The sequence below is a fragment of the Haliotis rufescens genome, unplaced genomic scaffold (assembly GCF_023055435.1).
Source record: "Haliotis rufescens isolate VD_foot unplaced genomic scaffold, xgHalRufe1.0.p SCAF_17, whole genome shotgun sequence".
Classification (NCBI taxonomy): Eukaryota; Metazoa; Mollusca; class Gastropoda; order Lepetellida; family Haliotidae; genus Haliotis; species Haliotis rufescens.
The window spans coordinates 6580360-6595487 of NW_025963857.1; the positions used below are offsets into that span (position 1 = coordinate 6580360).

A 15128-nucleotide genomic window follows, 5' to 3' on the forward strand; every position below is an offset into this window, starting at 1 on the left:
TGTCCTGATTTTGTTTTGTTGCTAGGAAGAGGAAGTTGTGTTGTCTCCAAAGTCAGCATCACCTCACCAGGACCGGGAGAGTCCAGAGTCTTCTGGTCAGCCAGAAGCACCTCGGGTTCCGTCACCACCCAAGAGAGAACTGAAGCCTGTCCAGCCGATCAGGAAGCTGGTATCGAGGCCCAGAGTGCCGATACCCTCACCGTCTCCTTCCCCGGATACCCACACCCCCACTCCACCACCCCCACCCACACCACTACCAAACTTCATCAAGCAGTTCATTGGTACGGAGTGGTTTGAGAAGTACTTTCCCAACTGTACCGAGAAAGTAAGTAATTTGATTTGTGTCATGTGAATTAGGTCTCTTGGGGTCAGAGTTAGCACAGGTATTACAGAAATTTATAAACCTATCACCGTGTCACCCTATATTGCATTAGGTTCCTGACAACCTCGGGTAAACGTAGTAACCAGCTCATCTTCCAAACCGAGGTTTTGAAATGGGTCACTTCTGAACCTGCTTTGAGGTTTTATATTTCAATTGTAATACCTAGGTTTTACAATTAACGTTTTATAAACTTGCCTCTTGATATGAACACAGCTGTGCTTGATGAGTGGTTAAAAGTCTAATTTTTTAACATGAATTCCATGACGTGAATTGAACCTGCAACCTCACACGTCATGTTAAGTTTTGTAACCCACTGTTTTCCCACTGAGCTACTGGGGCAGGTGATGAGAAGTTGTTTAATTTTACATGTCATGACACCAGCAGGTCCATGCTGCACGTTTTTTCTCTCACACGCTTTGATCGATTTCCTTTATACCGCGACACACTGTATTGTTCCACACTATTAGGTATCTCGATGTTTTCTTATTTTTTCTGTTATTTCTTGCATTTCTTGCATTGTTGTTTTGCGTATATGTTGCTTCGCCACTGTATAAGAAACAGATTTCAGTTGGAACTATACTGGCTACTGTCACTGTCAGACTGACACATCACTTACCCTGTGACGTAATAAATACTAATGCGCGCATTCCAGGAAAACTCACACTGTTTCGGTAATGTTTGTGAGCGAGGGAAAGCAATTTTGAAGCACAGAATTAAAGAATGACATTATATGATAAAGAGGTTATCACGCTTGTTTGTTTGGGGATGGTAAATATCCTGTATTAGGAATAAACACTATGTATTTAGCTCGTCAAGGCTCGCTAAATACAATGTTTATTCCTAATGCAGCATATTTACCATCCCCAAACACACTCGCGTGATAACCTCTATTGACGTCAACTACCTTCACTAAATATACCATGTGTGCAGACCATGTGTGCAAAATATCCTTTTTTTCTCGTTAGTTCGTAATGTAAAAGAACATTTCAAAACATTTCAGCATACATGTCTACTTTCAATTAAGCAGACATTATATTTAAAAACTGCAACCATTACATTAAACAGTTACCGTATTCGACGTAATAAGCGCCCCGCTCTAATAAGCGCCCATGGCGATATTTGCTAATATATTTGGGATATTTTTAATATATTAACAATCCCAATTAGCACCCCTTCCGATTGATCAATGTACACAAGACTTATTGATTCGTGTATAATACTCACTCGTGTGTTATATGCACCCTTAATTGTGGGCAATTAAATTCTGGAAAATATATCTCTCGTGTATGATACGTACATACTTTTCTTTTGAATCATTTCAGGCTGTCAGCATAAACTACTGTACGAAATTTACAATTTTTCAACTCACCAAACTCTTGTTCTCACCAAAATTATATTCTAATAAGAGCCCACTATTTCCAATTTTGAGAGTGCCCCAGGCGCTTAATACGTCGAATACGGTATTAGTAGGAAAATGGGAGTCCAAATGTTTGATGCCATCTATCTGTGTAATAAATATGAATTGAGGAGTATGAACTGCATTCTTATGGTCCTAAGCTTTAAAATAGATTAAGAAGTCAAAATGTAATTTTTCACCCATAAGGTCCCTGCTCTCATGATTGGTCACAAAATATTTAACTAAACTGAAGGTTCAGTGGAAAGTTCATTTATTTGACGGGGGCACGGGTGGCCCAGTCGTCTAAGGCGCCGCGATTCACTGTGCAGAGTTGCATCCCTTGGGCACGCCAGAAACCTATGATTGTGGGTTCGAATCCCGGTTCACCCCGATTATGTTTCTAGGTTTGTCAGCACCATACCTGTGCTCGTGGGTTTCACCAAAGTGGTAAACGTCTGAGACCTGCATCACTTCGGGCTTTCCTCCCACGTTAAGCTGACACGCCCTGATATAACTGGAACACTGTTAAAAGCGGCGTTAAACCCAACTCACTCACTCACTCATTTATTTGGCTTGTGTTACTAGGTTGTAGTGTTGAGTTCTCCACTTCTGCAGTGTCACATTCATTATTTATTCATTAGAATATATTGTTGTAATGGAAGGTGATATTCTTTCTGTACTATATTTTAAAAATATAAAGTAAATGGTTCATAGAATTTAGCTATTTTTTCATTATAACTGGTGATATTTTTGAAAATATTATAGTGATCTGTGCCTTGTTAAATCGCAACATATACTACCAAAAAGAAGTTAAGCTCCACATGATTCTTTTACAATATTACAGTACCGTATTTGACGTAATAAGCGTCCAGGGCGCCCTCAAAATTAGAAATTAGGGGCTCTTATTAGAATATTATTTTGGTGAAAAAACAGCTCTAGTTGAAAGACAATTTTCGTGGTTTATGCTGACAGCCTGAAATGTTTATATACGACAGATATATTTTTCCAGAATTTAATTGCCAATAATTAAGGGTGCATATAACACACGTGTGTGTATTATACACAAATAAATAAGTCTTGTGTACATTGATCAATCAGAAGGGGTGCTAATTTGGATTGTTCACTAGCCAATATATTAGCAAAGATCGCCGTGGGCGCTTATTAGAGCGGGGCGCTTATTACGTCGAATACGGTAATCTGTCACGCCACTGCAGATTAACTAGAGTAATGTGAAAGTCTAGAGTGGTCCTTGACTTCTTTTGAGTAGTATATATTGATACACAAACATACGAGAGAGGAGCAAGTTCAGCTACACAACGTACTTGTTTGGGTATTATGTCAGTTCTGTAGCAATTGACCATTTTCTGTTGTGTTTCTATTTTTTTACAAACTGTTCAATGCATCTGTGATTACTGAATGTTGACAGATGTGATTAGCGTCAAGATAAGTGATATTATGTAGTCAGTCATGTAAAGGCAGATGGAACACAGCAATTTCTACAATAATAAAATGATGTGAGGCTGGGTTTCGGTAGTGAGGAGGATGGGGTCGGGGTGGGGAGAGGAAACTTGGGTGACTGTCAGGTTAAATTATGCCAGTAGTAGTCGTTGTTTTAGATATAAGACTTTGACCATTGATTGTGTCCATATTTGCTATGCAGAGTTGTGTCCCTTAGTTGCCAGGATCTGCTGAATTCAATCCCTGATTCCTACTTGTGTTCCTTGATCTGTAAAACAAGTTTGTGCTTGTTATATTTCCCTCAAAATCAATATCTTTTAGGCATGAGCACCCCGAAAACATCAAGGTGACCTCTGAATTGATTAGGGCGGTCGGGTAGCCGAGTGGTTAAAGCGTTCGCTCGTCACGCAGAAGACCCGGGTTCGATTCCCGACATGGGTACAATGTGTGAAGCCCATTTCTGGTGTCCCCCGCCGTGATATTGCTGGAATATTGCTAAAAGCGTAAAACCATACTCACTCACTCACTCACTCACTCTGAATTGATTAAAATACTGTTAAGAGTGTTATCCCTAAATCACTAAGTTAGGGTTAAGGCTTAAAGCAGTATTAAAACCGTAAGTTACATGAATCAAGGTTAAGATTTATCACAAGTCCAATCATGCATTTTCTTCTCTCCAAACGTTAATGCCTTACCAAAAGGTGCTCATAAGAAAGACCTGATCATTCTAATGCCAATCCCACAGACAATGCCGAAACCATGGAACTCCGACACTCTTGCGAACATGATCCTGAAGTTGATCCGGATAGCAGAGCTGGAGCACAAGACGGCTGTGGTGGAGGCCCTGACACTACTGTTCACCCAGGAGAGTCTGACAGGGACTGTCACTGTGCAGGTCCAGAAGGCCATCTACTCTGCCCTGAACCACCACAGCAAGCCCCCGACCTGTGCTGTGGAGGCGGAGAAGGCCTTCATCCTCAGCAGCGTCAGGTGTCTGCAGGTCCTGGCTGTCAAGGACATGGACTTTGTGGTGGAGATGATGGTGCAGTTCCTGGATGGTGATCGGGACGTCAGGTAGGGGAGGATGAAGAAGTGAAAGGGAGGTGGTTAGGATGGATGGAGAAGTGAGAGGGAGGTGGTTAGGATGGATGGAGAAGTGAGAGGGTGTTGGTTAGGATGGATGGAGAAGTGAGAGGGAGCTGGTTAGGATGGATGGAGAAGTGAGAGGGAGGTGGTTAGGATGGATGGAGAAGTGAGAGGGAGGTGGTTAGGATGGATGGAGAAGTGAGAGGGAGTTGGTTAGGATGGATGGAGAAGTGAGAGGGAGGTGGTTAGGATGGATGGAGAAGTGAGAGGGAGGTGGTTAGGATGGATGGAGAAGTGAGAGGGAGTTGGTTAGGATGGAAGGAGAAGTGAGAGGGAGTTGGTTAGGTTTAATGGAGGGGTGAGAGGGAGTTGGTTAGGCTTAATGGAGGGGTGGGGGGAGATGGGTTAGGCTGAATGTAGCAGTGAGGAGTTGGGTTAGGCTGGATGGAGGAGTGAGAGGGAGTTGGTTAGGCTGGATGGGAGGGTGAGGGGGTTGGTTAGGTGGGATGGAGGAGTGACAGGGAGTTGGTTAGGCTAGATGGGTGAGAGGAGATGGGTAGGTTTAATGGAGGGGTGAGAGGGAGATGGGTTAGGTGGGATGGAGGAAAGACTTGTGTTAACCCTGCTTTGAACAGTCTGTCAGGTTGATGATGGTAGGTAAGAATGATGCTGAATAAAAGCCTCAAAAGAGATGTTACTTGGAGAAACCCACAGGAATTGGTAGGACAGATAAGGATCATCATAATTGTTAAATACCCATTACTCTGTAAAGTACATGAACATCAGTGACAACATTTGTATGGACGACCTTGCAGGTCCACTATCATGGACACCCTTTTCGGGTGTGGTCTTCAGGACCCCCACCACAACTTCCTGAAGGAGTTGGACTCCTGGGACATCTGGAACCTGGACGATAGTGACCGCAAGATGGAGCTCCGGAGGATGTGTCAGCAGTGGCTCAACAGGTGGGTGACCATTAACTCTTGACATAACCAGGAATGGATTCCTGTACAGTGTACCCCTTGTCTGACAGCAGACTGGGCTGTTCTTTACCTCATGATTGTCAAGAGTGAGTGAGTGAGTGAGTGAGTTGGGTTTAGCGCCGCTTTTAACAGTATTCCAGTTATATCGCAGCGTGTCAGCTTAATGTGGGAGGAAAGCCCGAAGTAATGCACGTCTTAGACGTTTACCACTTCGGTGAAACCCACGAGCACGGGTATGGTGCTGACAAACCTAGAAACATAATCGGGGCGAACCGGGATTCGAACCCACAATCATAGGTTTCTGGCGTGCCCAAGGGACGCAACTCTGCACAGCGAATCACGGCGCCTCAGACGACTGGGCCACCCGTGCCCCCCGATTGTCAAGAGTCAGTTAAATGGTGGTCTGGCTTGGGACTTCTCAGATCAGAAATTATTCTGAAGTGTAAATGAATATTTTGTAGCTATTTATACTGTCATGGTCATGTGAGTGTTTCCCTGTAATCAGATGGATGACCTCCTACAAGCTTCACATCGAGGATACAATCGACCGGATGAAGAAGGGCCAGAATGTCCACGGGAAGATGACCCGGGGTCAAATACAGAAACAGCAGGGGAAACACGGTGCCAGTGCTGTAAGTATATCGCATCAACCCCTGTAGGATTATTATCCCCCGCCACGAAGTGGTTGCTGCCCATCCGTCCTTCCATCTGTCCGTCATGTTTTGTTTCCGGAGCAGAACTCAAAAACTATGAGAGATATCTTAACCAAACTTGGTACATAGATAGGTCTAGTGGTGAACTAGTGCCTTTTGATAGATAGTGGGTTTTTAAAAAAAATATTTTTAGAATTTCCATGGTAATGACTTTGACTTTTACTAAAATTTTCAATAGTGCTCCTTTCCGAAGCAGATCTTGAAAACCATGCAATATTTCTTCACCAAACTTGGCACATAGATAGGCCTAGTGGTAAACTGTTGCCTTTTTTAGAATTTGGGATTTTGAAAAAAAGATTTTTCGAGTTTCCATATCAACGAGTTTGACTTAGACTTAAAATGGCGATAGTGCTCATTTTCCGAAGGGGCTAATGCCTTGAACACAACCGAACATGTCATATTGACTGGGGATATGAGTATTTCATGCTTGTTTCCCTTGTACCACATACCAATGTATCATAGTTTGTATCATAATCTCCTTGCATTATTCATACGGTCTACCACTGTCATGACATGCTGCCAGTGTTGGGAATTATAAAAATTGTCAGGCTGTCATCAGGCTGTCGTCCTGACTAAACTCTTCAGGTCCTGACTAAACTCTTCAGGTCCTCAGGCCCTAAACTGCAGCTTATTGTGACAAATAAATAGAAACATAAATTTAATGCGGGCCAAACGGACCCATGCAACTTTGAAACTATGTGACGGACACAAGATCTACCTACTACGGGCCTCTGGGCAAGTGCTTATTTCGTACCTTGCGTGATAATGACAAGGATGCCAGTTTAGCGATGCACACATACATCACAGTCCATGTGGACCCATGGCAAACTTGTTGTTGATGTTACTGAAAGTTTCAATACATTCTTTTTGTCGTTCATCAGGTTTTCTGTCTAACATGTATTGCCACACATGCTTTTATTATTCATGAGGACATCAGTACAATAATCGTCTAATATAGACTAAATACAACTGATAGACTAGTCAGGAATACAGAATTCTAAAATTTTATAGTTAAAATAGGGTTAAAGTCAAGAAATATTAATACTAATTTTATCTAAGGTAATGCCCAAAAGATAAAATTATATTTTTAGACAGGTAGGTAAATTGACTGTTTTCTGTGTTTACTAGTCATCTTAAAACTGGCAACTTGGTGATGGGCAGGATGTGCCATTGTACAAAGCGATCTTAGCGCTAAGGTGATCGTAACTCCTATATCATAACATAGAATTACGACCGGCGTTATGCTAAGGTTGTTTTGTACACCCAGGCATACATTTCAAATGATTCAGTCACACTTTGGGTCAATGTACTAATACTATTATAATACTATTTATTATTATTCAAAGACGTTAGATTTCAGCTTACACCACACGTATGTGCTTGTGAAGCTATAGGATGCATGTGAAATCTATGACGTGTCCTTGTGATGGCTGGTCATGTGTACTTTGACAGGGAGGTGATGTATCGGACGACCAGACCACCCTCACCACCCTCCCGGACGGGGTGGAGTTCGTTCCCACGGCATCTCGCAACATGACAAGTAAGTCCTGTCTTAGAGTGAGTGAGTGAGGTTTCACGCCGCTTTTAGCAATAATCCAGCAATATCACGGTGGGGAAACCAGAAATGGGCTTCACACATTGTATCCATGTCGGGAATTGAACCCAAGTTTTCGGCGTGACAAGCGAACACTAGGCTACCCGACTACCACTCTTGTCTTAGATGAGGGAAGTGAAATGATACAGAGGAAATGTGATGGGATGCTATCATTATCATGCAACAGGAAGTATGTGTATTTGACTCCAGAATGCTACCTGTCGTAGTTTGAAGGCATATACTTGATGCAACATATTTTTATCAGTTAGTATTAACCCTTTAATACAGAAACGGAACTCTAGTTGTGTTTGTTTGTTTTGTTTGTTTGTTGTTTATCGCCGCACTCAGCAATATTCCAGCAACATGAAGGCGGTCTGTAAATAATAGAGTCTGGACCCAACAATCCAGTGATTGACATCATGAGCATAAATCTACACAATTAAGACACAATGATATGCATCAACCAAGTCAGCAAGCCTGACCACCCGATCCCATTAGTCACCTAACGACAAGCATAGTTGCTGAAGACCTATTCTAACCCGGATCTTCACTGGTGGAACTTGTTGTTAATATAAGTATAATTTTGAATTGTCCAAATGTTTATTACAAGGTGGTTTCATGAACAGGATTAATAGGATGTTTGCATTTCTCTTCAAGGTTTAAATAAATGTTTAAGAGGTTTGAGCTTTTTTTTTTGTCATGATATTGTAGGCTTTGATATTTGAAACTCATAACAGTCATTCATGACTCTCAAACACATGTTTTGTGTCATGATGCCCTTTTTACTTGCCACATTAGAGCACTTATATTTACAGCAGAATGATGAAATCATTTTACAAACATTTATTTATTTTAATCTGAATGTAGTCCATGTGAGACCGGTTTCTTCTGTGAACTGCCTGACTCTAAAATGTATTCTGATGTGTAAATTGAAGATTTACTTTACAAAAGTGAAAGTAGTATTTAAGTATCAGCAGGCTCACCTCAGGCTGCCCTTCTGTGTGTCCTTGTCATTATAGTCACGTGTGCCTTCATTTCCCAGTAGGTTGGAGACACATCCTATAGGGGGCACGGGTGGCCCAGTCGTCTAACTCACTCACTCACTCACACCCTATAATTTGAAAATCATTTTTTTAAATAGTTCATGGGAATCATCTTGTGTACATCTGAATTATTCTGATTATTTCAGATGAGGGAATTATTTGATGTGTAAGTGGGTAGGAAGCTTTGTATCATGTTTCCTTGAAGTATGTTCCCTCTGTGGGTATTCCAAGTTAGAAGTGGTCCCCAGCAACCTGTGCTGGTCGTTAGAGGTGACTAAATAGATCGGGTGGTCAGGCTCGGTGACTTGGTTCATTGTGTGTCACCATACCCTGACACTGTGGATCATTGCTCTTAATGTCAATCACTGGATTGTCTCATCCAGGCTCAATTATTAACAGACCACCATCGTTGAGCTGGAATATTTCTGAGTGTGGCATCATGCAACAAACAAATAAGTTCAATATGTTTCAGTAACCTATGACAAGATGCCGGACCAGACTGTGCTGGAGGCGGTCACATACCTGGATGCTGTCAGCTACTTCTGTGAGATGATGGTAGAGAAGGAGATCGAGGCACTGAAGAAAGGAAGGTCTCGCCCACAAGGTCCCAGTAAAGATAAAACTGGGCCTCCCAAAAACACAGTGCTGGTACTGCCAAAACTACCACAGTAAGTCATCCAATGACAATCCTTGGTTCATCCTCAGGAGATCTTTCATCCATCCTTAATGAGTCTTTGGTTTACTCTCAGTAATTCTCTGGTTCATCCTCAGGGAGTCTCTGGTTCATTTTCTGGATTCCTTGGTTTATCCTCGGAAGTCCTTGCTTCATCCTCAGGGAGTCCATAGTTCATCCTCAGGAGTCCCTGGTTCATCCTCAGGAGTCTCTGTTTCATCCTCAGGAGTCTCTGTTTCATCCTCAGGAGTCTCTGTTTCATCCTCAGGAGTCCCTGGTTCATCATCAGGAGACCATGGTCATCCAGAGGAGTCCTTGCTTCATCCTTAGGAAGTCTCTGGTTCATCCTCAGGAGTCCCTGGTTCATCCTCAGGAGTCCCTGGTTCATCATCAGGAGTCCATGGTTCATCATCAGGAGTCAATGGTTCATCCAGAGGAGTGCTTGCGTCATCCTCTGGGAGCTCCTAGGCCTCTTCCTCAGGAGTCTCTGGTTCATTATCAGGAGTCCCTGGTTCATACTCAGGAGTCCCTGATTCATCCTTAGGAGTCCATGGTTCATCATCAGGAGTCCATGGTTCATCCAGAGGAGTCCTTGCTTCATCCTTAGGGAGTCCATCAGGTTCAGGAATCTCTGGTTCATTATCAGGAGTCCCTGGTTCATCCTCAGGAGTCCCTGTTTCATCCCCAGGAGTCCCCGGTTCATTATCAGGAGTCCCGGGTTCATCCCCAGGAGTCTCTGGTTCATCCCCAGGAGTCCCCGGTTCATTCCCAGGAGTCCATGGTTCATCCTCAGGAGTCCATGTTTCATCCTCAGGAGTCCATGGTTCATCCTCAGGAGTCCATGGTTCATCCTTAGGAGTCCCTGGTTGAGGGGTTCATTCTCAGAAGTTTAAACCTTATTAATCTGCAAGAAAATAACAATACAACCTTAAATTTAATGTCTGATACACATCACATTATCACTCACCATAGAGATCCATTTATCAATAAATATTTATATAGGATGAGTAAAGGTCATGAATCTTACCATGTCACAATGCCAATTTGAAAGAAATAGCTTCATGTGTCTATGTTTGTGTTACTGACAGTCCTACCTTTGCTCTGTCCACAGTAAAGCAGCGCTGGTCCGGCTGGGGGAGACACACACCAGTGTGTGCAGGAGAAGCAGGGATAAACCAGTAGCCATTGGTAGGTGGCCAACATTTACGTTCATGCTTCAGTGTACTCCTGGAAGAAGGTTAAGCACCGCAACTAGATATGCACCGAACTACCTGCATCTTTTGAAAATATCATCATATGGCTTTCATCTCATTCTAATAAAGATACTGTCAATACTTCCTTGACAGTTGCAAGAACACTGTAGGACTTCAGCAACCCATGCTTGTTGTGAGAGGCGACTATGCTTGCCGTGAGAGGCGATTAACGGGATTAATGCATGTCATCGTATCCCAATTGCGTAGATCGATGCTCATGATGTCAATCGCTGGATTGTCTGGTCCAGACTCGATTATTTACAGACCACTGTCATATAGCTGGAATGTTGCTGAGTGCGGCATAAAGAACAAACAAACAAAAAAACAAGATCACTGTTTGTTCCTGGAGATGGTACTGTGTCATGTGACATGATGCAAAGCAGGGGGAACAAAGAAAGGGTAGTGTGAAGCAGTTACAAGAAATGTCCTCTGACAATCATTTCAGTTTCTGTATTTCAGTATGAGTATCAGCCCTGTGTAAACTGATTTTAAAGATGACCATTTCTTATGGAAATATATAATATATGTAGTGTTTAATATTTTTCCAGAGGTATTTTAGTCAAGTCATGATACATTGTATGCCTACATCACATATACATATCGCAGTACTCGAATCAGGACACTTAATTTGCACTGTTTTTCTTGAATTTCTCCGACACAGTTATCAAACAGTTTGTAACCCATCATTTAGTTTCGACTCATTTTCGGATCAGGGGTAGCCTGTGGTTAAAGCGTTTGCTCATTATGCCGAAGGCCCGGGTTTGATCCCCACATAGGTACTATGTGTGAAGCCCATTTCTGGTGTCCCCCAACCGTGATATTGCTGGAATATTGCTGAAAGTGGTGTAAAACTCACTCACTCGATGCATTCTCATGCATTATGTATTGTAGTTTTTACAAGCCTCCTCTGGGCGCTGGATGCAAGTGGAAGTAGGGTTCCGAGGGCATCTGGGTAGCCTTGATAACGCAGTGGCTTGTCATGCTATACCTGGGTTTGATGTTTCACTCGAGTACAATATGTGAAGCCCAGTATTACCATATTTTCTTGAGAAAAGTGTGCACCTTTTTTCCAAAAAACACAGCTGTGTAGAAGGGAGTGCACATTATACACACCATAATGAGTTTTGATGGGTTTTTTCCCCCAACGCAAAGACATTACCGTGAGCATGTAACACCGGAAATACCATGTCAACAAATCCATACTGAAGTATGCAAATTAATCATGTAATTACACTGTCTGGCTATAAAAAGTGTTCATTGTATATCTGGACTTATGTATTTAACATATTTCATTAATTTTATTCGAAATTCCTTTTAATATTGTTTTAATCAATTTCGGCGAAATTGTGTGTGAAGCAATCGAAAGATCGCACAACTCACCGTTATTAACAGCAACCACGGTCAGATTACCGCTATTGACGCCTTGAAATGAACTTTAGTTGACACAGAATGGATACATATATCATAAATGCCATACTTTGACTCGTTAAAAGTCATAGATGTTGTAGTTTGATGATTCTATGTCAACATGTAGTTCTCACAATCATGTGCGCGGGAGCCTCCACGGTGACTGGTCAAATTGTTCCATGTGAAAAAAAAATAACCGGCAATAGCGATCAGATGCACCGAAGTGCTATGCTTAGGGTTATTATTATGCTATTATTTTAGTGCCCTCGTGGTGATATGGCTGGAATATTGATAAAAGCAGCACAAATACCACTCGTCTTTTGTGGTGGATATGAATTACATGTCATGTCCTTTGATTGGCTAACCAAGAAATTATTTTTGTGTTTATGCTTCCATAAACCGAAAATATTGACGTCAGCCCTCTAGCAGACGACTGTTTTCTGATTAGATGATAATAGAGGGGGAATGCCAGAATAATGTCACTAATTTTGTGTTGTTGTCTACATATTTTTGTTACTGATGAAATAAGCATTCTGTGACGTTATTGTCCCCCAGCACGAGGTGGAGGTGGAGATATAGGAATGGGTGCTGTCTGTCCGTCCATAACGTTTTGTTTCCGAAGCAGAACTAAAAAACCATGAGAGAAATCTTAACCAAACTTGGCACATAGATAGGTCTAGTGGTAAACTGGTGCCTTTTGATAGTTTGGAATTTTTGAAAAAAATATTTTTCAAGGTTTCCATGGCAACGACTGTAACTTAGATGGAAAATAGTGCTCTTTTCCGGAGGGCTAATGCCTTGCACACAACCGGGCATGTCATATAGGCGGGGGATATGAGTATTTCATGCTTGTTACTGTTGACTTCAATATATCAAGAACTGACTTCAATATATTTTGGCGTTTATGGAGGTATAAACATAAAAACAGTGTGTTCTATATTTTTATGCATGATTTGAAACAATTTGATAAACTATCTTTCAGATTTCCAATGCCCCCCTCTTGGAGGCCGCAATCGACCACTGGTCACAGGGGAGATAACTACATTTGTGCCGAGTATCAACCTGCCAATGAAGACCTTGTACATGAACCCATTCCCAAACAGACTGGACGAGTTCGATGCCCGCTTCCAGGAACCAGTGCTCATCACACTCAAGTCCTCCCAGAAGTTCTTTCTTCCTGATCAGTCCTACATACCCATGGAACAAGTCGTGGCGCCTAGTAGCTGAATTGTATTATAAACTATATGGAGTCAGCAAATGGCAGCCAAAATAATATTTCAAACTTTCCTTGGAGTCATTGAAGTCAAATATTTTATACAATGGAAATTAATAAATTCATATTTGTAAATTATAACTGTCGTTGAGGGGAAATAATTAGGATATTGTTGCATATGAAATCATTGAAATTACATATTTGTCAGAATATTACTACATGCATAGTGCATGCTCTAAAAGTGTTCGGACTACCTAAGCAAAATCCATGTAATTAAGGTTAGAAGAAAGCATTCTGGAATTAAAGTTTCTGTTAAGAGGGAAATGAAATATGAATCTTTATCCTTATCTGCTCATAAGTTTGTGTAAAGCACCCAGTACTAATTTGCTTTTAATTAGTGTCTAAGAAATCAGTGTTTATCAGTATTTACAGACAATTTAAATGGGATTATTGAATATTTTTAGGGTGAAACTCGCAATTTTAATTTAGTTTAGATTCTCATTTCTGTATATATCAAATGTAAATTTTTATGATTAGTATATTGAGTTTCTACCTGATAGACAGATTACGTGTGTGTTTTATGTCCACACACTGTCTCTTGTTGATTGTCATGCTTAATATACACCAGGCTACATAGAGTGGAGCTTTGTTAACTCAAGTCTTAGAGCCATGGACAGTAGAGTGAAACAAGCAATATCCAGGGGTCCCCCTAAAACATACAAGTGACACTCTGTTCATGCCAACAGCTTACAGTAAAGTCATCTGGATTAACTCATTTCTCAATAAGGGAGTCCTTTTTGTCACAGTAATGTCAATTTTATTTAGGTAGACTCTATTGAGTTATTTATTGATAAAATCGTGGTTTCTGGACAAATGGGGTCCTGAATTGTTTGATAGGCATTACTTAGAAGTTGGCGGATGCCAATGTAGACACAATTTATGGATAACAACTTCTTTAATACTGTAAAGGTGACGTTTCGGTATAGATCCTTATACCGTTGTCAACCTTGAAAACTGTATAAGGATCTATACTGAAACGTGGCCTTTACAGTATTCAAATAACTATTGCTATCAACGATATTTTAGTATTTGTGATTAAATTATCTGTCTTGTTTTTAAAAAAATCTTTAGTTTAAAAAAAAACTTTTCCCGTGAGGTCACGTGATAACCAAATATGGGATAATAGTCTCGATCCAAATGTTACAACGCGTACACTTGAGCAGACTCATGAATATTAATTAGACCGTTCACTACGTTAACAGATCGTTATTATAACAGAAACAAACGTATGTTTTCCATGTAAATCTAAAATGATATTATTTGTTATTAATTGTCCGGTGAATAAACAATTTAAATTGAAACAATTCATAATTCATTATATTATGAATACGTAAACTTGTAATGTGTGTGAAAAGTCGTACTAAAATTCGCTATTTGAAGGGGGCGTGGACTAAATGCAAATGTCCGATTGGGATTTTAAATTTTCCGGACCCCTGCTTTACACTACTAAAAAAGTTGTTATCCTTAAATTGTGTCTACTTTGAAATGGGGTCCTGACTGACAAGGTTTGACTATCAAATTAAAGGAGTTCAAGTTTACAAGACTTCGCTGCATATGTATTTATCACAGAATTAAAAAATGCTTTCCAATAATATCTGTTTTATGTCACTGCAAGTCATGGTATTGCCAAATATTTTCCTGGAACCTTTTTCTTAATCCTGTAGATTCTTTCACAATTCCTGTATTACCAAAATGTAACACGTTTGTACATTCTGTCGAGTCACATTAACTTCACACATATATTGCATATTTGATGTTAATGTACTATTATGTTACCTTCCACAACTCAACATTGATGTTCATGTAAAGGTATCCATGTGTTCTCATCATCACCAGGGGCGGTTGGGTAGCCAAGTGGTTAAAGCGT

At 41.0% G+C, this 15128-nt stretch overlaps 1 protein-coding gene across 2 annotated transcripts in view; it reads left to right on the plus strand.

Moving 5' to 3' along the window:
• The window catches only part of LOC124140646 (WD repeat-containing protein 97-like), a 56398-nt gene extending 42199 nt beyond the window's left edge, over nucleotides 1-14199 (plus strand). The window contains exons 23-30 of one of the 2 annotated variants that reach the window (XM_046508444.2): nucleotides 26-325; nucleotides 3982-4310; nucleotides 5138-5287; nucleotides 5811-5937; nucleotides 7471-7558; nucleotides 9128-9323; nucleotides 10440-10516; nucleotides 12971-14199. In XM_046508444.2, coding sequence (XP_046364400.2) covers nucleotides 26-325; nucleotides 3982-4310; nucleotides 5138-5287; nucleotides 5811-5937; nucleotides 7471-7558; nucleotides 9128-9323; nucleotides 10440-10516; nucleotides 12971-13215 — 1512 coding nt within the window. In that variant the 3' untranslated portion in view covers nucleotides 13216-14199. The remainder of the gene's footprint in view (nucleotides 1-25; nucleotides 326-3981; nucleotides 4311-5137; nucleotides 5288-5810; nucleotides 5938-7470; nucleotides 7559-9127; nucleotides 9324-10439; nucleotides 10517-12970) is intronic. The other variant, XM_048397462.1, reaches the window with a different exon arrangement.
• The last annotated feature ends 929 nt before the right edge of the window (nucleotides 14200-15128 follow it).